Source organism: Gymnodraco acuticeps, unplaced genomic scaffold, assembly GCF_902827175.1.
Source record: "Gymnodraco acuticeps unplaced genomic scaffold, fGymAcu1.1, whole genome shotgun sequence".
Classification (NCBI taxonomy): domain Eukaryota; kingdom Metazoa; phylum Chordata; class Actinopteri; order Perciformes; family Bathydraconidae; genus Gymnodraco; species Gymnodraco acuticeps.
The window spans coordinates 1,175,509-1,194,741 of record NW_022989985.1 but is presented as its reverse complement, the minus strand read 5'-3'; the positions used below and the strand labels follow the sequence as shown (position 1 = coordinate 1,194,741).

Here is a 19,233-nt window from a genome sequence, read left to right as displayed (position 1 = left end):
TGCACATCACGACTCTGTGCCTCCACCTAGTGTCTCACCGCCTCTCTGAGTCACACCATTCAGATTCACATGGAGGTTTATTGGCAAGGTGGTTTAAGGAATTGTCTTGGTGTTTGGTATGCACAGTCATAAATATAAACTAGAAATACTATATAAAATACTACAAGAAATATGTACAATATAACTGAATTTTGGAATGTGCAAGGGTATCTACCGCCTGGATGTGGCGTTACTTACAAAAGTAGTTGAATTCCAAATTTGAAATTGATAACATTTAATGTTGTACTTCAAATATTTGTGGGATTTTTGGTAAATTATTTAGAAGGTTCCTGGAAAGGATTGCATACATATTACAACAATAGAGATAGGACTCAGTAGGTAGGCTTTTAAATAATTACTCCAATATATGCTTTTGTGACAGGAACTCATGTTTAATCAGGGGTGAAAACATTCTAAGAGCTTTTTCTTTACTAAAAGTATCCAAAAGATTTCACCCTTTGCTTATATTATTTCGATAAAAGTACACAAGTTTTAAAAAGAATTATAGGGTTGACAATTACGTGATTGTTATAATACAATTCTGTGTGATGAACTTGTGTATATAAAATAAAAATAAAGACTCAATACCATAAGTTTCATTTTTATTACTTTAATCCACTGAAGTCAACACAGACAGGGTCGAATGCTGACAAGACCGATGATTCCCCCCCAAAAATCCTGGTATCCTACACAACATACATGACCGATTAGAGTATCACACTTGCTGGGAGAGGGGTAACAACAGTGCTCAACATCACAACTCAAATACCATCACCAGGACACTTCCCCCAATGCAAATCACTTCACATTATAGCTTGGCATACAAAAACTACACTTGACAAGGCAATGAGGAAGAAACAATCTAGTGTTTTACAGTACACCGACAACGTTTTTGTGGTTTGGTGAATACAACTTACTACCTCGAGTGGATGTGGTGCGGTAGAAGGGATGAGAGGGGAAAAACAGGGATATCTGATTATTCATTCACGACACTAACACCGAGAACAATGGACAAATCATCAGCACACTGTGAGGGACTTCATATACATACTGAATTTTCATCAGGTCTCAAAGTTGGTGTTTCCACTTCTTGAGATAGCCTTCATAGATACAGTGTGCTATCAATATCTTACAGAACAGGCAGGCAAGTAGTTCCAACAAATATCCTAAAACATACAAAGCCATTAATACAAAATAAAAAGTTGCAAGCTCACATACATCTTTTATTATTTTGGATTGGTGCAAAACTAATTCTGAAGGAATGGTGACTGCTGTGTGTGTGTGTGTGTGTGTGTGTATGTGTGTGCGTGTGCAAGGACATCATCTGCACATTTACAGCAATGGTCATATAGCACCATGTGCAGAAAGCGCTGTCGGCAAACTTCACATTTGTATGTTTCCTGAATACACCGTTCTGATTATTGGAAGCCTTTTGCTCTGACAACCTTAAAACAAACACCAGGAAAACACAAAATGTTGAAATGAGGGAAAAGGTTCTCAGACAAATTGTTATGTGCCAGTTGAATGAGTGGTTTAACCCTTAAATACCCTTTCTTTTTATTTCAGCGCTTCCCAAAATGACAAAAACCATATACAACACAATATAAAAAAATAAAGAAAGTGCAACTATAACACGAAAGGAAGACCAAGCTGAATTGTTCTGCTGTACCTACACACAAAACAAAATACTGCAAAATTAGGATATACATATACATCGTGATATTCTAGGGTCATCTTTCATGACTAGTATTTTCAGTTTTAACAGTTTTTGTACTAAAACAGCCATTTTACAGAGTTACAACACCAGTGCATTCTTCTGTGGGGAATGGACAGCACGTTAAGAAAAAACGTAAACACTTGCAGTTTCTAAAAAACCTTCTTGTCCAACTAACTGATCTTTTCCGTCAACTTTCCGAGCCAAGAGAGCAAATAACCAGCTCAAACATGCACAGCAGAATTTATACAAAAATGTAAACAAATTAAATTAATCAATAATCAAAATTAGGCTTCAAAAGCAGCAAAAAAAAAGACGCTTCAATTAACTTGATCTTCCTTGACAATGGAAAATGACAGGAAAGATGTGACGTAGTGGTGGTGTGTGAAGAAGAATGGACGGAGTGCTTGTGGGTGAGGAGCAGGGTGGAGTCGGGGGTGACCAGATAGGATGTGGCGGCGGTGGGAGGGGCCTCTGGTCCCGGGCCGCCCTGCGTCCTCCGCCTCACGTGAGTAAAGAGCTTAGCCGAGGTTGGTGATGTTAGCTTTTCCACCGGGAGGAGCCACGATGCGCTGAGTGCTGCGACGAGGAATGTTGTCGTCATTTTGGGCACCTAAAAAATTTAAAATATAATACACTGGGTTACTGCAAGTTAAAGTCGAGAGATTTTAAAACCTCTTTAAGACCACACTAGAAGAAGTATAAAGTAAAATTGGCTGCTAATGGACAAAACAAAGGCCAATAATTATTGGAAATGAATACATTCACATGTTTAAACAGGACAAAAGTAGTTCATAAGAAGATGGTGCTGAGTAATCAGTGTGAGAAAAAGTTTTTAGAGAGTACTTGTCCATGGACAAGTGAGTTTGGCAATTTACTTGTCCGAATACATTTTTCACTTGTCCAGAATGGACAAAAATTGGGGCCACTGGAATCTTCTTATTCGTCATCGTATTTTACATTTTCCCACGGTTTTTACGATACCGCTAACGTAAGTGAGCGGTAAGATTTTACTGCATCACACATAGGGTTGGGTATCGTTTGGATTTGAACGATTCTGGTTATTTTCGGTTATTTTCGGGTAAAAATAAGTCAAACTGGGAGAAAAATATATTTATGAAAAGATTAAGTCAAATCTGTATTCCTATTTATAAATCACTTCATACTGTTGCATTTCTTACGGTTATTGAATACAATTTATATAAAAATAATCTCTGCATTGTTTAGTTAGTTCTAAGTGGTGCAGTTTGAGAATGTACAATTGGCCCAGTCTCCTCTGATGTTACACTGCAACCTGCCTGTGAGACAAAGTCCAACCACACATGTCCAACACATAGGACATAACCTAATAATAATAATAATAATGACACATTAGATGTATAGGCCTAGCGCTTTTCTACAACTCAAATACGCTTACACATGTCCTGCAATACACAGCTGCAGCTGCTCACTGTTTGTAAAAGTAAATAAATAGTATTTTCATTTCAATAATGTACTTTCTATACCCTGCTTCATAAACAATACTGACATCCCTGTGCTCCTCTGAGTCTGGGGGTCCGGGGATGTGAGGACAGCGCGAGGACACAGACAGGGAGGCTGCTTTACTTCATAAAGGAAATGGTGGTCAATATTAACAACATAGGAGTTAAAACGCTTAATAACCTTCATTGTGTGTTAGAGAAAGAACATAAGAAAGTTTGACAAAGATGAGGCTGTTAATCGGGCAGCGGATCCGCTGTGTGTAGAGAGAGAGAGAGAGACGCTGAGCTGCACCATGCAGCGATCAGCTGATACGGAGCATAGAGAGAGCTGCAGTCCGCGGGGCTCGGCCTCGCCTCCTGTCCTCACAACTCTTATTAATCCCGGTACCGGACAATTGTTATTTGTTCCTACTCGGAACCGTGTTTTGCTTCCCAACCCTGCCACTGTGCTACACTTCCCGCCCCGTCTAACTGTACAGAAAGCGGCGAGATGCATTTCCTTAGGAATCGACAAGCAGAACCGAAACTAACACTTCTAAACCAACAATGGCGGACACGTACAATTTGCGAATGAGTTCTGCCTTTTGTAAACTGAATGTATCAATAATTTGTCAATAAATCAGGCCGAAAAACGTCACTTGTCCGCCGGACAAGTCAATTGAAAGATCTACTTGTCCGATATTGTAAATAACACGTCCCGGACGGTGGGACGTGTACTTTTTCGCACACTGGTAATATATTAATATTATATTGATATTGGGATACGAGGCAATATATGAGATGGTATTGTTTTAGATTGTAGTTATCCTAATATTGCATAACGTTTACTTGTCCTGGTTATAAAAGTTGCATCATATTAACTGTTTTTCATTTTCTGAAAATACCAGACTTTTCTAACTGTTCATTTATGTACCTTTACCCACATTACAGAAATTATATCCTCATTACTGATGATTATCATTCAAACATCTCATTTTTAACCCTAATAAAAAAAGAGACATTCTTGCACTTCACGGATGTGCTCAGGGAAATTCTGGATAATTATGTAATATTTTGTCACCGTTCTTCCACCAAGCAAAAAAGAAATACATTTAGATTAATTATATGACTCCTATTGCAGTAAACAGTTAGCAATTTTACCTTTAAAAATCGATACCATTTTATTGATACCTATGCAGACTTTTGTAGTCCTAAATGTAAGTTGTTTTTTTTTTTAAATGAAACGTGTGCTTTCACTCACCAGACAGACTGAAGCTGGACTGGTGGAGGTTGCGCACCGGCTGGGGCCCGGCCTGCTGCTGCTGCTGCTGCTGCTGCTGCTGCTGCTGCTTGGCAGGGGACGTCTTCACTGAGGACACTGTGGACATCATCTTTGGAGTCACAGTCACCTCACACACCGGCCCGTCATAGTGGCCCCTGGGGACTCCTCGCAACTCTGTGAGCTAAACATACAGGACGATTCATCAGACCACAAGCTGTGTTGTTCACCAGCTTCCTTATTATCAGAATTAACATTAGTGTCTGATTAGAGGTCTGACAACATGGAACTCACCCTGCTGCGAGCCTTTATCCTCTTGTAGACATGGTCGGAGAAGGGCTTACGGCTGATGTAGCGCCCGCAGCCCTCGGTGGGGTGGAGGCTGCCCTCCTCCAGCACTATCTTGCCCTGACTGATCACCACCACTGGACCCCCGCGCACCTCTGTGCCCTCAAATATGTTGTACTCCACAGCCTGGGAAAAGAAGAGATTGATCAGAAGAATGCCTTTTGTGCCTAGTTACTATTATATATCAGTTTTTCCTGATACACGTTGTTCAATTATTCACTATGGATATCATGTAGCAGTACATCTAATACCTCATTCACACCAACGCAAATCAAGTTCAAGCACCGTGCTAGAGCTTTTCAGGTTCAGAACCGGTTCTTCGGTTTAGCTCCGGCTCTTTTCACACCGCCCAGAGTCCGACTGGTGCTGCGTCATTGCGTCATCGTTTGCGTCATGACGTAACCGTTTGCGTGCCTGCTTCATAAAGCCAAACCGTGCGGAAACCCCTCACAGCTGACACCGACAACAACAACAATGGCCGATTGTGCTCCAGCTTCCTCTGTACCTCTTCGGAAGACCAGATTCCCAGTAGGTAGCTGGTCTCTTCAGTGGACCACTGCTGCTTGTTAAGTTTCTCCATCGTTGTGTACAAACTGGATAAAACGCGGGCTTTTTTTGTTGTTCAGGAGTTGATCCCGCCCCTGCCCCCGCCTCGACGTAAGCGTGACGAATGCGGTGCTTTTGCTCAAGCCGGACAATTTTTTGGTGCTTGAAACGAACCGGATTCCAGAGCTAAGAGGCTGCTCCGCTGTGGTGTGAACAGGAAAACGCGGTGCTTTTCAAGCTCCAGCTCCGAACCGGCCCTGAAACACCGTTCGTGTGAATGAGGTATAATGCGGCTTTCACACCAGCGCTTTTCCCTTTCTAGCTCCGAGCGGGAGCTTTTCTGGTTCTGCTCCGGTTTTCCTTTTCTGCTCCCGCTCTGTTCACACCGCCCAGAGCAGCCGCTGCTACGTCATAACGTCACCGTTTACGTGCCTGCTTCATAAAATCCAAACCGCGCGGAAATCCCTCACATCGACAACAACAACAATGGCCGATTGTATTGAAGCGCTGTTCGCTTTGGTTATCCTCTTACGAAACTAAATGGAAGGCATCGGACGACTTTACAAGGGACGACTTTACTTGGAACTTTACAAACATCACATGCGAAATGCAAGACTTCTTTGTGGTCTTCAGCATCTACTTCAACCCGCCTCGACGTAAGAGAGACGTAAGCGACGCCGCCTCTTAGCTCCGAAGCTCTTGCCTCTAGACCGACAATATTTTGGAGCTGGAAGTGAACCGGATTCCGGAGCTAAGAGGCGGCGCCTATGCGGTGTGAACAGGAAAAACCGGTACTTTTCAGGCTCCAGCTCCGAGCCAGAGCTGAAAATGCGTTGGTGTGAAAGGGGCATAAGAGTCTATGTTTTGTTCACACAGGACACTGTTTTACTTCATTATCATAATAGATGAATAAAATAAAAGACAACTTGTAATCCCTGTTATAGTAAATTTAACTACAAAGTTTGAAAAGTAATCTGTATTTTTAAAGCAAATTTTTACACAGATTAATTTTTTTCTGTATTGGTTTTTGACTATCTTTTGTTCTGCTCATGGAAGTGTGTTATGTTATAGACCGAATAAAACAGGTTAATACCTTATACGGCCATTGCACCTTTCATCCTAACATCCTGCATTGAAGCCCATTACATACAACCTCAAGAACAAGCTCTCAACATGTCTACAACACATAAATGATTAAAGGCACTGTGGATACGACTAAAAGCAGCAGAGTAGCCCTCTGACCAGGTTGTGGGTCTTCGCTGAGATGATCTTCGTCATATCAGGGTCCCACAGCACGAGGTCGGCATCGGACCCCACAGCGATGCGGCCCTTGCGGGGGAACACGTTGAAGATCTTGGCTGCGTTAGTGCTGGTCACCGCCACAAACTGGTTCTCATCCATCTTGCCAGTCACCTTTTAGGAGAAGAAACCACAGAGTTGCATCTTAACATTTTTAAAGCTTTACAAGGTGATTTGCTCTCAATGACAGGAATTTTTGGATTTTGTGTAAAGTGGGTCAGATCAAACTCACCACACATTTGTCCCAGATCAGAGACATCCTCTCCTCAGTGCCATTGGTGCCCTCTGGGATCAGGGTGAAGTCATCTTTACCGATTGCACGCTGAGAAGTCTGGAAAGTGCAGTGAGCACTACCAGTCACCTGCAGGTCCCCACTAGAGAAGAAGGAACAAAAGAAGAATAAGGATTCATTTCACATAAATACTCATGAAGCTGTGACATTTACCTGCTAATTTAAATAATTAGCTTTGTGTATTTAAAGGGTAAAGCCGTAGATGACATATGAAGATGCACAACATTACAGCTCCCCAAAAGGAAAGACAACAGATGGCTCCTTCTCAATGTTAATAGATCGGGCTTTTATTTCATTTTCATTTATTTTTTACTTGAGAACATTCCAGTCATTTAAGTAAGTTCTTATCACAATGATGTATGTTAAAATGTTAATTATACTGATTAGTTTGGTTTTAATTAGTCATTTGATGCAAACAAAATTAGGAGAGATGTCATGTTTGATTTGACAGTTGCTCTGAGTGAAGTAGTCTCATAGCCTTGGGCCCAGGAATTTGTATTAGTCGAGATGATATATAGATTATGACGTAATATCAGGATCTTTATAGAGACATCTGTAAATAACATATCTCCTTAAAGAGTCAATAGTATGTTCACTAACGGTGTTTCTAGCTACTAGGTAAATAGCAACATTTACACTTACAGTACGGTTAGTCATAGGTGTCGGACTGTTGTGTTTTTATATCAGTGTTAGAAGACTAGCAGATTACGTTTCTGAAACAGGAGTCACAAGTTTGTGTAGTAGAAGTTTCAATTAGATTACAAATGTTCATATAGAGATATTATGGTTACTAGTTGTGCTTTCTAACCTAGCAGCTAGGAGGCTAACACTAACAGGTCGTGGCCTTGCTCGGCTTATGATTGGCATGTGTGGGGGACCCCTACACTAATACACAGAATTACGTCAACATTTGAAGATGGCAGTTCCAGTAGCTGGAGGCACGTCATCGATGTACAGTCTTTGAGTATAGCTAGATACAAATAAAATGCAGCTCTCAGCAGTAAGGTGTCAAATAGCGCTCCAGCTATCTTTAGCTCCTACCATGACAGCAGAGAGTTGAGGTAGTCGGGGGTGGTGGGATCAGGGCTGAGCGGGGGAGAAGTGACATAGGAGGCAGCCTTCGCCCAGTTCTTGCTCCAGTAATGGGTACCATCTGTGCCCAAGCTGGCAGAAATGGGCTCTCCGTAAACCACGGCACCTACAGGAGATGACAAGATGATGACAGCGGAACATGTGGGAATCCAGACGGACACAGGTACAGGTTAACTGTTGAGTAGTAAAGAAAAAGCTTAAAATGTCCCTTCTTACCCTTTTTCCTGGCGAGGGCAATCACATCAGCAGCACTCTTGCTCATCACCTTGGTGATGTAGAGGGGACAGTTGGTCTGGTTGGCTATGGTGACAGCGCGATTGACTGCCTCTGCCTCCACCTGCACACACAGACAGATTAATCAGAAGTCTGGTTTTTCAAGCATCTCTTCTCGCCTCCCACCTTAAGAACGGACTTCAAATATTACTGCTGGTTTATAAAGCACTGAATGGTTTACGGTCAAAATGCATTTCTGATCTCCTGCTAAATAATCGCCCAGAACTCTAACGGTCCGTCCACACACAGGCATGAAAAAAATCTTTCAAAGCTTCGCCCATTCACTTGAATGGGGTGACGTAGAAGATTTAGAATCTTCGCCGAACTGCATTGTGGGGAGCGGAGCATGGCTTTGCAAGCATCGTGAGCATCAAAAGTTGAGCAATGTTCAATTTTTGATGCTCCCGATGCTTTCGAAGCTGGCATCAGCCAATCAAATCCCGTTTATGCAAATCCCGCCAGTACAAGTGCTAGCCAATCAAACCGCGTGCAAGCTGGGAGAGCGAGACCGCAGTTCATTTCCTCATATTTCAAACGAGAAATTACGGTAGCAAATCACCCGGTTCTTTACGACCAGAACTATTTACCGGGATACAAACCGGAGGAACCAGGCATGGAGGGAGGTGGCAGAGACAGTGGGTGAAACTGGTAGGTTTTCGCCTGTTTGGGGAGTTTATATCCAGTTTACTTCGTTTTAACATTGCTATTAGTTTGTATGTCGGGGGCGGGAGATTCATGTGATTGGTTGTTGGTCGCGTTGCTCGCAAAAAATCGCCAAGCTTCAGACACGCCCAGCTTCAAGATTTTTCAAGATTTTTTTCATGCCTGTGTGTGGACGGGCCGTAAGGCCTTCTGGTTCAGCTCTGCTTTCTGTCCCCAGAGTGAGAGCTAAACATGGAGGAGCAGCGATCAGTTATTATGTTCCAAATATCTCGAGCAAACTCCCAGAAAACTGCAGGTCCGCAGCAACTCTCACCTCTTTTCAATCCAGGCTCAAGACTTTTCTTATGCTGCTGCCAATAATTAAATCAAATAACTACCCATATCATACACTGAGCTGTAATTTATATTCTTGTTTTTTATACGCATCTTCTAAATTTGAGCTCATTTAATTACATTCTCTTGGCTTTTTAATGACTTTTGATGTGTTTCTGTTGCACTATATCTTAATGCTTTTACTTTTTGTAAAACACTTTAAATTGCCTAATTCAAAATGAGTTATATAATAAAGTAGCCTTGCCTACACTGTATTGTGGGTACATTATCACAAAACCTATACTCCTTTGGCTAGCTTTTAAAATCCAGCCCTCTTTCTTACCTCCTCTGGGCGGCTGAGCACATGGCCTTCAGGGCCAGTGATCCCAGCTCCAGGATACGTCTCTGCTCCTAAAAAATCCACACAAGGACATTATAATCCAAAATATCAACGACTTCTTACAGCTTATACTTGACAGACTTTGTGGTTCCAGTTACCTCTGCAATGATGTCTCCATTTTCAGCATGCACCTGAGCAATGGCTCCAAGGTCTCTGATGACACTTAACACCTCGTAGATCTAACAGAAAATGATGCACACGGGTCAGGTTGTAGGCAATTTGTCCACCAGAAAAACAACTAACAGCCTCATAAAAACATTAGCTACGACAGACAGCGGTAGAGCCCACTTATATCTCTGTGGGACTAATAAAGGTATTCTGATTCTGATATCAACCTGAAGCCGAGCATACCTGAGAGTCAGAAAGTTGGAAAACATCCTTATAAGCCAAATAGACCAGGAAAGAGTTGACACCTGAAGATAGAAAACGTATGAGAGAAAACAGCCATAGGTGGAATAAAGAAATCAAAAGAAAGAAACCCCAGAGCAAGTCAAATCAAAAGCAGAAATATTGAGTTGCTGTTTTATTGTCTGTGAAAAGTTGTTTACTTGTTCCCCACATGCAACGTCTAAGAGACACTTCTGTGACAGCTAAGTCAGTGATATTTGGATTTGATGAAAGAGGAGAAGAATCTTAAAGTGTTGACTCCGTACCATGGTCCTTCACCAGGGTCTCCATCTCCTCCTGAGTGCCTGTGTTCCAGCTGGTGATGTCCACATGCAGGGAGTAGTCGCAGCAGGACTTGCTATCGGCCCACTCCCTCCACTGTTTGAAAGCTGCAACCAGGCTGACCCCAGGCTCCGGCACCACATGGTCGACTATAAAACACAATCAAACAGGTTGGATTTATTTATCAAACTGCAAAAATTAGATCATACGCTCCATGGCACGCAAATGTGCAACGAGATAATCTAGAATACTAAGCTTTAAAACGAGGGTTTCAAAACACACGTGGGATGATGTGTGATGTAATACGTACTGATCATAGTCGTCCCCCCAGCCAGGGCCGCCTTGGTTCCCTGGTAGAAGTCATCGGCTGACACCATGCCCCGGTCAGGCATCTGGAATCGGGTGTGCACGTCAATACCACCAGGCATCACCATCCTCCCATGAGCCTCTATGATCTTAACCCCACCAGGAACAATGAGGTTGTCACCGATTTGCCTAAAGGAGGAAAAATAAAGAGAAAAATCCAGACATTAAAGAAGAAAACAGGATCAGGCTGATGCTAAGATCATTTTTGTATCCACTAAATTATTATTTGTCAATCTTCAAATGAAACATACTTGATGACTCCATCCTCCATGTAGATGTCAGCCAGGAATGACTGATCATCGTTCACAATCTTTGCTCCTTTGACGAGGAGACGGTCACTCTGAAAGGAGGAGACACAAATCAAGATTACCCATAAAAACAAATTATCCAGAAATCAGCAGAGTAAAAGAGCAAGAAATCAATTCTGTTAATCACTTGCAGATAAATAAACTACTCCATGATTCAACAGGTAATTTGAAGACAAATGACTTTTTAAGAAACCTGTCCTACATGATTCATTCACACAAACTCCTAGTTTGAAAGGAGGGAATACGTCTTGATCAAAACCCTTGACTAAGTGCGCATACTCTTGAGTGGCACAATTAACTCGATCAGTATGAGATGAAAGGAGAGCTCACGAGGCTGGCCTACTTCTCCTACAGGCTTCCCGGGGTCTCTGAGGACCTTGGGGAGAGCTAATGAAGACAAGGGTGGCTCACTGCAACCCTCCCAGCAGGAAACACTGATGTCCAGAGTGGACAGGGACAGCATTAGGTATATTAATAATAGTTGCATTGACAATAGGCCATCAATAAGTGGGTCATAAAACCTATCCTCTCAAGCTCAAACAGGCTTTTGTTGCGCATTGCCGTAGTCCTTAAATTCCTGAATGAATGAATAACTATGTAATATATATATGGGTATGTTCTTCTCTGCGGTAAAGATTGCGATTAATGCTGTAATCTGCAGTAACAGAAATGAATTCATTACTAAGAAATTAATGTACTTATCAAAGGGCTCAGTGTTAAGCAGAGTCTGCTCTAAATGTAATAGTGTTACATAAACTAAAAGGTGTTCTATTATTAGCCTAGCCACATTCATTAAAAAATGTTGGCTAAAATAATAGAAATACCTGTCAGTGTCATGTAATTATATTTAGTAGCACAAGAAACTAGGACCTCCGGGATTATATTTTGAAGACCTCTTAACATTTGTTCCACAAAATAATGCAGAACTATAATTGTTTAATTCTTAACTATTAAACACCAGAATCGTATTGTATTTTATATAATCTTGTCTAATCTTAATTGCCAACTATTTTCATTTAGTAAATTATATAATTAGTAAAATTATCTGATTCCAGCTTCTTTTAAATATGATCATTTTTTCTGTATATTTGCTCGTCTAGGACCGTACACTTAACATCTTTGAGTAGTGGAAGTAACAATAAAAGGCTTTTAAACTAAAGAAGATACCTATTGAATTTTGTATCAGCATTACTGCATAAATGTATGGCTGTAACGAGTAATCATTTCACTCTCAGATGCAGCATGTTTTTTCTTAGTTTGTTTAAATGTTCAATAAGACATTACATGTCAATGAATTAGCAATATTTAGTCTTGTTAGCTGCATCCATTACAAATAATAGGACACAAGTATGATTATTAAAACTATTGTTTGCATTTACTGAGAAAAAGCCATTCATAATAATAACTCCTGTTGCTGTCGTTATATGGACAGATAATTGGACTGTGTGGTGGTACTATGGTGGCACTAGATGTATGTTTGAATGAATTCAGTTACTGTTGTTTAAGGACAAAGTCCAATGTTGGTGTTTTGTCGAGAGCTCTGAAAAGTGAAACCCTCTGCTTTGTTCCAAACTAACAAGTGGTGTGTGAGGACCCTTAGGGTCTGCATGTTGTGTGCCGGATGTTAGGACAGCATGTACATAACCTGCCTCTACCTGTGAAAGATAACTACCTCTATAACCAAGCATTACCCTAGGCCTAGAGCTAGGCCAACACATTTTATAAGACAGTTTGTTGAATATTAAATGATCAAACTCAGTATATATGCTACAGCTCTCTGGCTTATGCAGCTGACTGGTGTAAGCTTAGGGGAAAAAAAGGTTTGGATGGATGCTATCCAATGACCTACTTTCTAAAAGAGGTTTTACTTATTTTAACTATCACGGCATCTCTACTGTACGCCCTTAATACTGTGGTTTCTGGTTGAAAAGCTGCACCACAAAAGCAAAACAGATTGTGTCAAATCCCTGAATTTCAAACAGCATACAATACAATCATGTTTAAATATTTCAACCCAAGCTTATTCCACCTGCAGCATGGGAAGATTGTGCAAAAAATAGCTCTGCAAAAAAGGGCTGAGAGGGATGTCAGAGGATGGAGGATAACAGAGGAGGGGATGGCAGTGAAGGAAGCTGCGCCTAACTACACCCTGCAAACTGACAGGGAGACAGAGGAGCAGCAATAAAAGCTACTGATGGAGGCTAAAACAGCATTGCATTGAACAAAATACTACCCATCTCAACATGAGGACTTGTCAAAGAGATTACTGCAGTGCAAACCCACTGGCTGGTGATCATTGTTCATGGCAGGCTCTCTCATGTTGTGCAGGGCTGCTGGTGACAGCGTCAATGTAAATGAATGGCTAAGCGATTGCTAGCTTTCGGTCTAATCCTGAGGCTCACTCACCGCACGTTGCAAAAAACACACCACAACCAAGGGATGCATGATATATATTTTTAAATAATGAAACAATACTCACTGTAATTCGCGGAATGTTCTTCTTTCCTTGGTATCCCGACATTTTGAAAATTCCTTTAACACAGCTGTGCCCTGCCTGCCTCTCGGCTAACGCTAGCTAGCTCTCTGAAACACCTCAGCTGCCAATGAAAGGATGAATGGATGCTCAACCAGTCGACGCCCTGGGCTGCCTGTGCCTATCTGACAATTCCTCACGCAAATAGATAAAGGTCCACTCAATGCAGCCTGAAAAATGCTATTAAATGAGTGGTTAAATCTTTTCCTAACAGTCCTATCCCAGGATTTACTGCTAGAATAGGTCCCTGAAGACCAGACAAGCACCAAGAAGAGAAGGGCCACAAAGAGGAACCGCGCATGCGCACTGCCCCGCCCTGCTCAGCTTTAGCTCCATGTTTCTTTGATGATTATCATCATCATGGGGCTCAAACAGGTTAATAAGCATCACCTGTTTCATTTGCTGTAGTCCCACCAGCGGGTGTCTCAACAGTAACACATTAAAAAAATATATAACAATTAAAGGCCAATAACCAGGCTTAAAAACAAGCGTCGGAACATAACTGAGTACATTTACTCAAGTAGCATACTGCACTAATATATTCAGTTACTTGTAGGATACTTAAGTATATGCTATTTTATTTATTTTGAAGGCAAATATTGTCGAATAAGTATTACAACTTCAGCTACTTTATAGATTTAGATTATTGCTACAAATAAATGATACAAATGATAAACCAACTGATAAATGATGGTTTCATTACATTTGACCCAGCAGCATTTAGCAGTAATTAAAATACACTCAACCAACTGCAACATTGAGGCGATGAACACATCCATGCATCAATGATTATGAAACAATCATTTAATAGATATGATGCTGAAATGGGCCATATGACTACTTTGGTACTTTGTCCACCTTTGGTAAAAACGTATCAAATACATTTCTATCAGTGGTTATATAAATTAACATAAATAAAAAATGAAGTCATATCATGTTTTGTTATCGTAAACAACTGAATATCTGTGAATCAAATATAAATTAATAAAAACAATTGTGTCTCATCAATACACATCCATTAAAATGATACAATGCTCATTGATGTTATGTAGGAGCTCATATTAATGATATTAAATGTCATTAGTAAAGTAATCCACTAGAGTCTATTGAGCTTCAACCACTCTCTTTTATTTATATCTCAGCCGCTGTATACAGTACAAACTTTATTCAAATTCCAAAACGTTCTGTATTGCACACTGATTAACTGTACATAAGCCTGTTATGGTGACATGTTAATTGTATGTGTTAGCATAAGTTATAAATGCATTAAAGCTTCAATGCATGTTGAGCGCTTTCAAACCAATACTGCTTTTACTGTACATTATGATGAGTGATTTCCATATGATTCATTTACGTCATACATTTACAAACATTGACAAAAGAATCATCCAGTTATCCAATCAGCATCAATATACAGAAGTCACATGCATTTTCTTCAGGAAAAGCTACTCTAGTTTTTCTGGAAGTTCTACACATAACGGACACTGTTTATCGTATCATATTATGTGAAAAGATTGAACAGTGTAACCTACATAAAATCAGATAACACTCTTTAATCAGGCCCCTGGAAATACCTTCCTCTGGTGGTTTCTGACACCAACGCTCTAGCAATTCAACGACAGCACATTACATACACTGACACAATGCTATGTAACAACAATGATATAATACGCATTAATATATCAATGTTTGAACAGAAAAACACAACGTAAAAGGTGTCCATTACATGGGGAAGATCACAGCTTAAATTATTTTCACATCTATAACTTTAAATACCTAAACATATCAGAAAACAGTCTAAGATAAATCACCAATGTGCAGTGGTGAACGATAAACATTTGGCACTTTGCCAATGCTGCTATGTTAAAGAAGAAGATATGTAGGCAAAAAGGTCATAACAAAAATAGCATATGGCCTGGTAAATTGCCATCTGCCCTAGGTTCCACTATCATAATATGCTCAAACAACCTCACTGTAAAATGTTGGAGCTACATACTAGATCAATGTGTAAGCTTTCCAACCTTAAAAAAAATACAAAGCTTTAAAAAGAAACCCTTCAGGAGTCAACATGTGTGGGATTTGTAAATGAATCCCACTGTGCAGCATTGTTTGTTCCCCCCCTCCCCAATAACTGCACCTCGAATGTTAGCTTTAAAAAGTTAAGGCGATAAAAGTCCCACCTGTTCCGAGAGCCAATTTAATTTGTTTGTTTTGCAGATATGGCGCATATTTTTGGTTTTGTACACTCTACCACGGACACAAGTGGAGAGCCTGGGAGAAGGCCAGATTTCTCATAACACAAAATCAAAGCAAGTAGAGAAAACTTCAACCCTGAAGCCTCCTGAAATCAAATGCTTGTCACATATTTTTTAAATTGAACAGCTCTAATAGGATCAGTCATCTACTGGATTCAAGTTGATGCACAATGCTGCCCTGTGTCAAAATGTGATGGAGTGCAACCACATTACGTCAAGTGTATAACGCTATAACTACATCTACATAGGTGACAGAATTAGTTGCTGATTGGAAGGGAAATGTGGGCGTATAATAGATGCAGAGAGACAGCTTGACTACAGGAGGATGGTTGGAGACAGGAGAATATCCAGGCACTGCTTCATCTTCTATTCAGTAAGAGCTTGTGGAGGCTGTGGCAATTCTCTTTCCAATGTACACCCTAGAAGAAAAAAAAATCAGAACTTGCATGAAAAATGTGAAATATCTGTACAAACATGTAATAATTTAGGATTATGACTCTATTACATTTTCAGTTTCAAGCAAAGATCTAGTTTCCATCACTAGTATCTTTATACATGTTAACACATTACTGTTTTTATTGTGGTATACAAATGTTTACATATATCGTAGAAGAGGGTGCTCTTTTTCACTTTATCCAAATCATTTATTTAATCTTTTTATTGCACATTTTACTTTAACATTTCTATGTTTAAATGAATATAGAGTAACTGTCACATAACCCAGTTTTCCCACGAGATGAATAAAGTATTTTGCCTCTGATTCTGATGCTGACAATAAGGATGTACAGTAGTATTGAAATAAGGCCATTCATCCAAGTCAATCGATCATGTTAAATTAAGATATAGATTTTCATAAACATTAGACTGCTTTATTAAAGCTCCAGGCCTAAGCTAAAGGTTTCAGATATATACTGCCGTTATCTTTGACAGTTAGATATCTGTGCAGTGATACATTGACAATGACATAGAATATACTGTCCCTTGCCTAGGGCACATAACAAAGTCATAACAAGCAGAATGCGAAACTTTTACTTTTTTCACTACTAAACCTTGGATTTATGCCCCTGCATAAAGATAGAGCTGCATCAATCCTGACTTACCCGACACCAATAGCGAGGATGTGTGAGATGAGTAATGAGGGGATGAAGACTTTAAGGAATTCAGCAGAGAAGATGCCACCTTTCTTCATGGCTCCACTCTTCCTCATACTGAGAGATACTGAACGCCGGGGGTGCCTGAAGTGGAACTCTCTTTGAGGAATAATCAAACAACCAATGAATAAATGTAAAATAATTTAAGCTTTAAGTGAATTATTGTGGAGTTTATAGTTCGCTTACTTTGGTGGAACGTTTTCCGGTCTGCTCGACCAATCAGCAACCCAGTCTACTCCTTTGTTCATCAGGATGTCTTCGTCTCTGTCTTTCTCTGTACCATCGTCCTCTGACTGTAAAGGTGGAAGTTAAATATTTAGGTTTAAAATAAAAAAACTCAAAAAGGAATTTAGCTTAAGAGTTAAATGTGCTGTTTTACCTGACTATCTCTTGGGCTGGACATGTCCACATCAAACATAATCTGACCCTCATCCTGATCTGGACTTGGAGGCCTGTGAGGACTGAGTCAAGATATTGGAATGAAAAAAAGGAACTTGCAACAACAACCTTTAAAATGCATTTAATGGGCTGTTATCCCTACCTATTACAGGAGGAACTGCTTTGGCTGGATTCATGCTGTGCATCCAGGAGGATCTTTTCCATGTCTCCATTGTGAATTGAGGAGGATGACGGGACATGCTCTAGTCCTCCAATCAGGGTTTCATCACTCTCGGGCACCACGTCCAAGGTCTGCAGAGTTTGACTCATGGCAGTATTTGCGTTTATTTGGTCTTCAGCGGGAGTTATTGGCATGTCAGTCTGCACATCCTGGACCCCTGTGTTCCCATTAATCTCCAGCTCTACCCAAGAGCCTTGACAACACAAAGGTCAAGAGGAAGGAAAACGAGGAAATTAGGTTGTTGTCCAACAGCAAATCGCATGCAACAAAGAGACACGCCCCTGCCTCCTTTTAAATGGAAACAGCTGACCTACATTTCCTGCAGCACATACACTATGCATTTAAATGAACGAGCTGTGCACTGCATCAGTGTTTGCATGCGTTTCTTTGTGCCACTGCCCCACAAACAACTTGCACATTTTACCCAGACAGGAGGGGGTTATGTAATGTCCTATGCACAGCGTGGGTTAGCACACAATGTACACGTTATGATAACCCGAGCCGCCGTTTACGCCCGTTTTAGGTTTGTGCAAAATAATATATATGTATGCATTTCGAATGGATGACCGATGGCACATTTACAAGTATGTCATCATCAGGGCTGCTCTCATGTGAGGTATTGCATAACTGTAGTGCAGTGGGAAACAATCTGCCCAGGCATGTCGCTGTTCAAGCCGAGTGATATTTACACATACAAAGCGGGCGTCTGTTTTTCCTGTCAGTGCAAACGTTTTAGTCAACAAATACATTTGTATCGACTCAAGCCTGAAAACCCCCTTTTCCAGTCAAGTGATTTATTGTTGTTTTCTTTTTCCTATACATCTGCAGGCACTTAACCAACAGCCTACCATTGTCTACCGTTATGTTAAGTTAGAAAGACGGTGGCCTGTTGAATAATAAGGCGACCAATGAGTGAGCGTTGAATTACATATTAATAAAAATAAATAAAAATAACATCAAATAAAAGCAGCATATATATTTGTCTTTTGTCCAAACTTGTTTTCATTTTGGCCAGAGCACGCCCATCTCCGACTCGCTTACACGATTGGCTCTCCTTCCGTCAATCAAACATTTATCACAACGCGATTGGCTATCTTGACGATGACGTCAAACAACATCACTCTCCGCCCCTCCCAAAGAAGAGGAAATACCGTAGCCGATTTAACTTTTACAATAAAATCTTCATTACACGGAGATTCTCAAAAACACACACACTTGTTAAGGATACATGGAGTAGTGTTTGTGAAGTGGAGGAAGGTAAAACAGGCGGCGGTACTTACCGTGAAGCCCGGGCTCCTCGTTATTGTTTTGTTGAGCAGCAGCGGTGGACATGTTGACTACCAAGCTTCAGAATTCATCAACATGACACGCAGGCCCACTACGATGTACGCATGCGCAAAATCTGTCCAGAGTATTTCTCTTTATACATCTATGGTCCAGACCGATAAGAGATTAAAGGGCAGCCGCCAGTTCAGTGATGGATCATGTCAGAAAAACACAACTCTTATTAGTTATAGTACAGTTAGTATAATTTCATTATGTATGCAGTATAGTACACACGTCTATTTATTTCACACATATTTATATATTATTACTTTATACTTTAATTTATTAT

General features: G+C 40.6%; 2 protein-coding genes across 2 annotated transcripts; both read right to left on the bottom strand.

Moving 5' to 3' along the window:
• Positions 1–624: 624 nt before the first annotated feature.
• dpysl2a (dihydropyrimidinase like 2a) lies at positions 625–13,878 on the bottom strand. The gene is given in 15 exon segments (XM_034212682.1): positions 625–2,366; positions 4,475–4,676; positions 4,787–4,966; positions 6,629–6,799; positions 6,918–7,059; positions 8,019–8,175; positions 8,286–8,406; positions 9,661–9,707; positions 9,710–9,728; positions 9,816–9,896; positions 10,069–10,130; positions 10,371–10,535; positions 10,697–10,881; positions 11,004–11,092; positions 13,540–13,878. Coding segments are annotated over 15 exon segments (1,755 nt in total). The 5' UTR covers positions 13,582–13,878; the 3' UTR covers positions 625–2,274.
• Positions 13,879–14,699: 821 nt separating this feature from the next.
• bnip3la (BCL2 interacting protein 3 like a) lies at positions 14,700–19,004 on the bottom strand. The gene is made up of 6 exons (XM_034212683.1): positions 18,899–19,004; positions 17,541–17,811; positions 17,379–17,460; positions 17,186–17,292; positions 16,949–17,098; positions 14,700–16,267 (listed from the first exon to the last, which is right to left on the bottom strand). Exons 1-6 carry the CDS (start codon positions 18,948–18,950, stop codon positions 16,219–16,221), a joined length of 711 nt encoding a protein of 236 aa, XP_034068574.1. The 5' UTR covers positions 18,951–19,004; the 3' UTR covers positions 14,700–16,218.
• Positions 19,005–19,233: the final 229 nt, after the last annotated feature.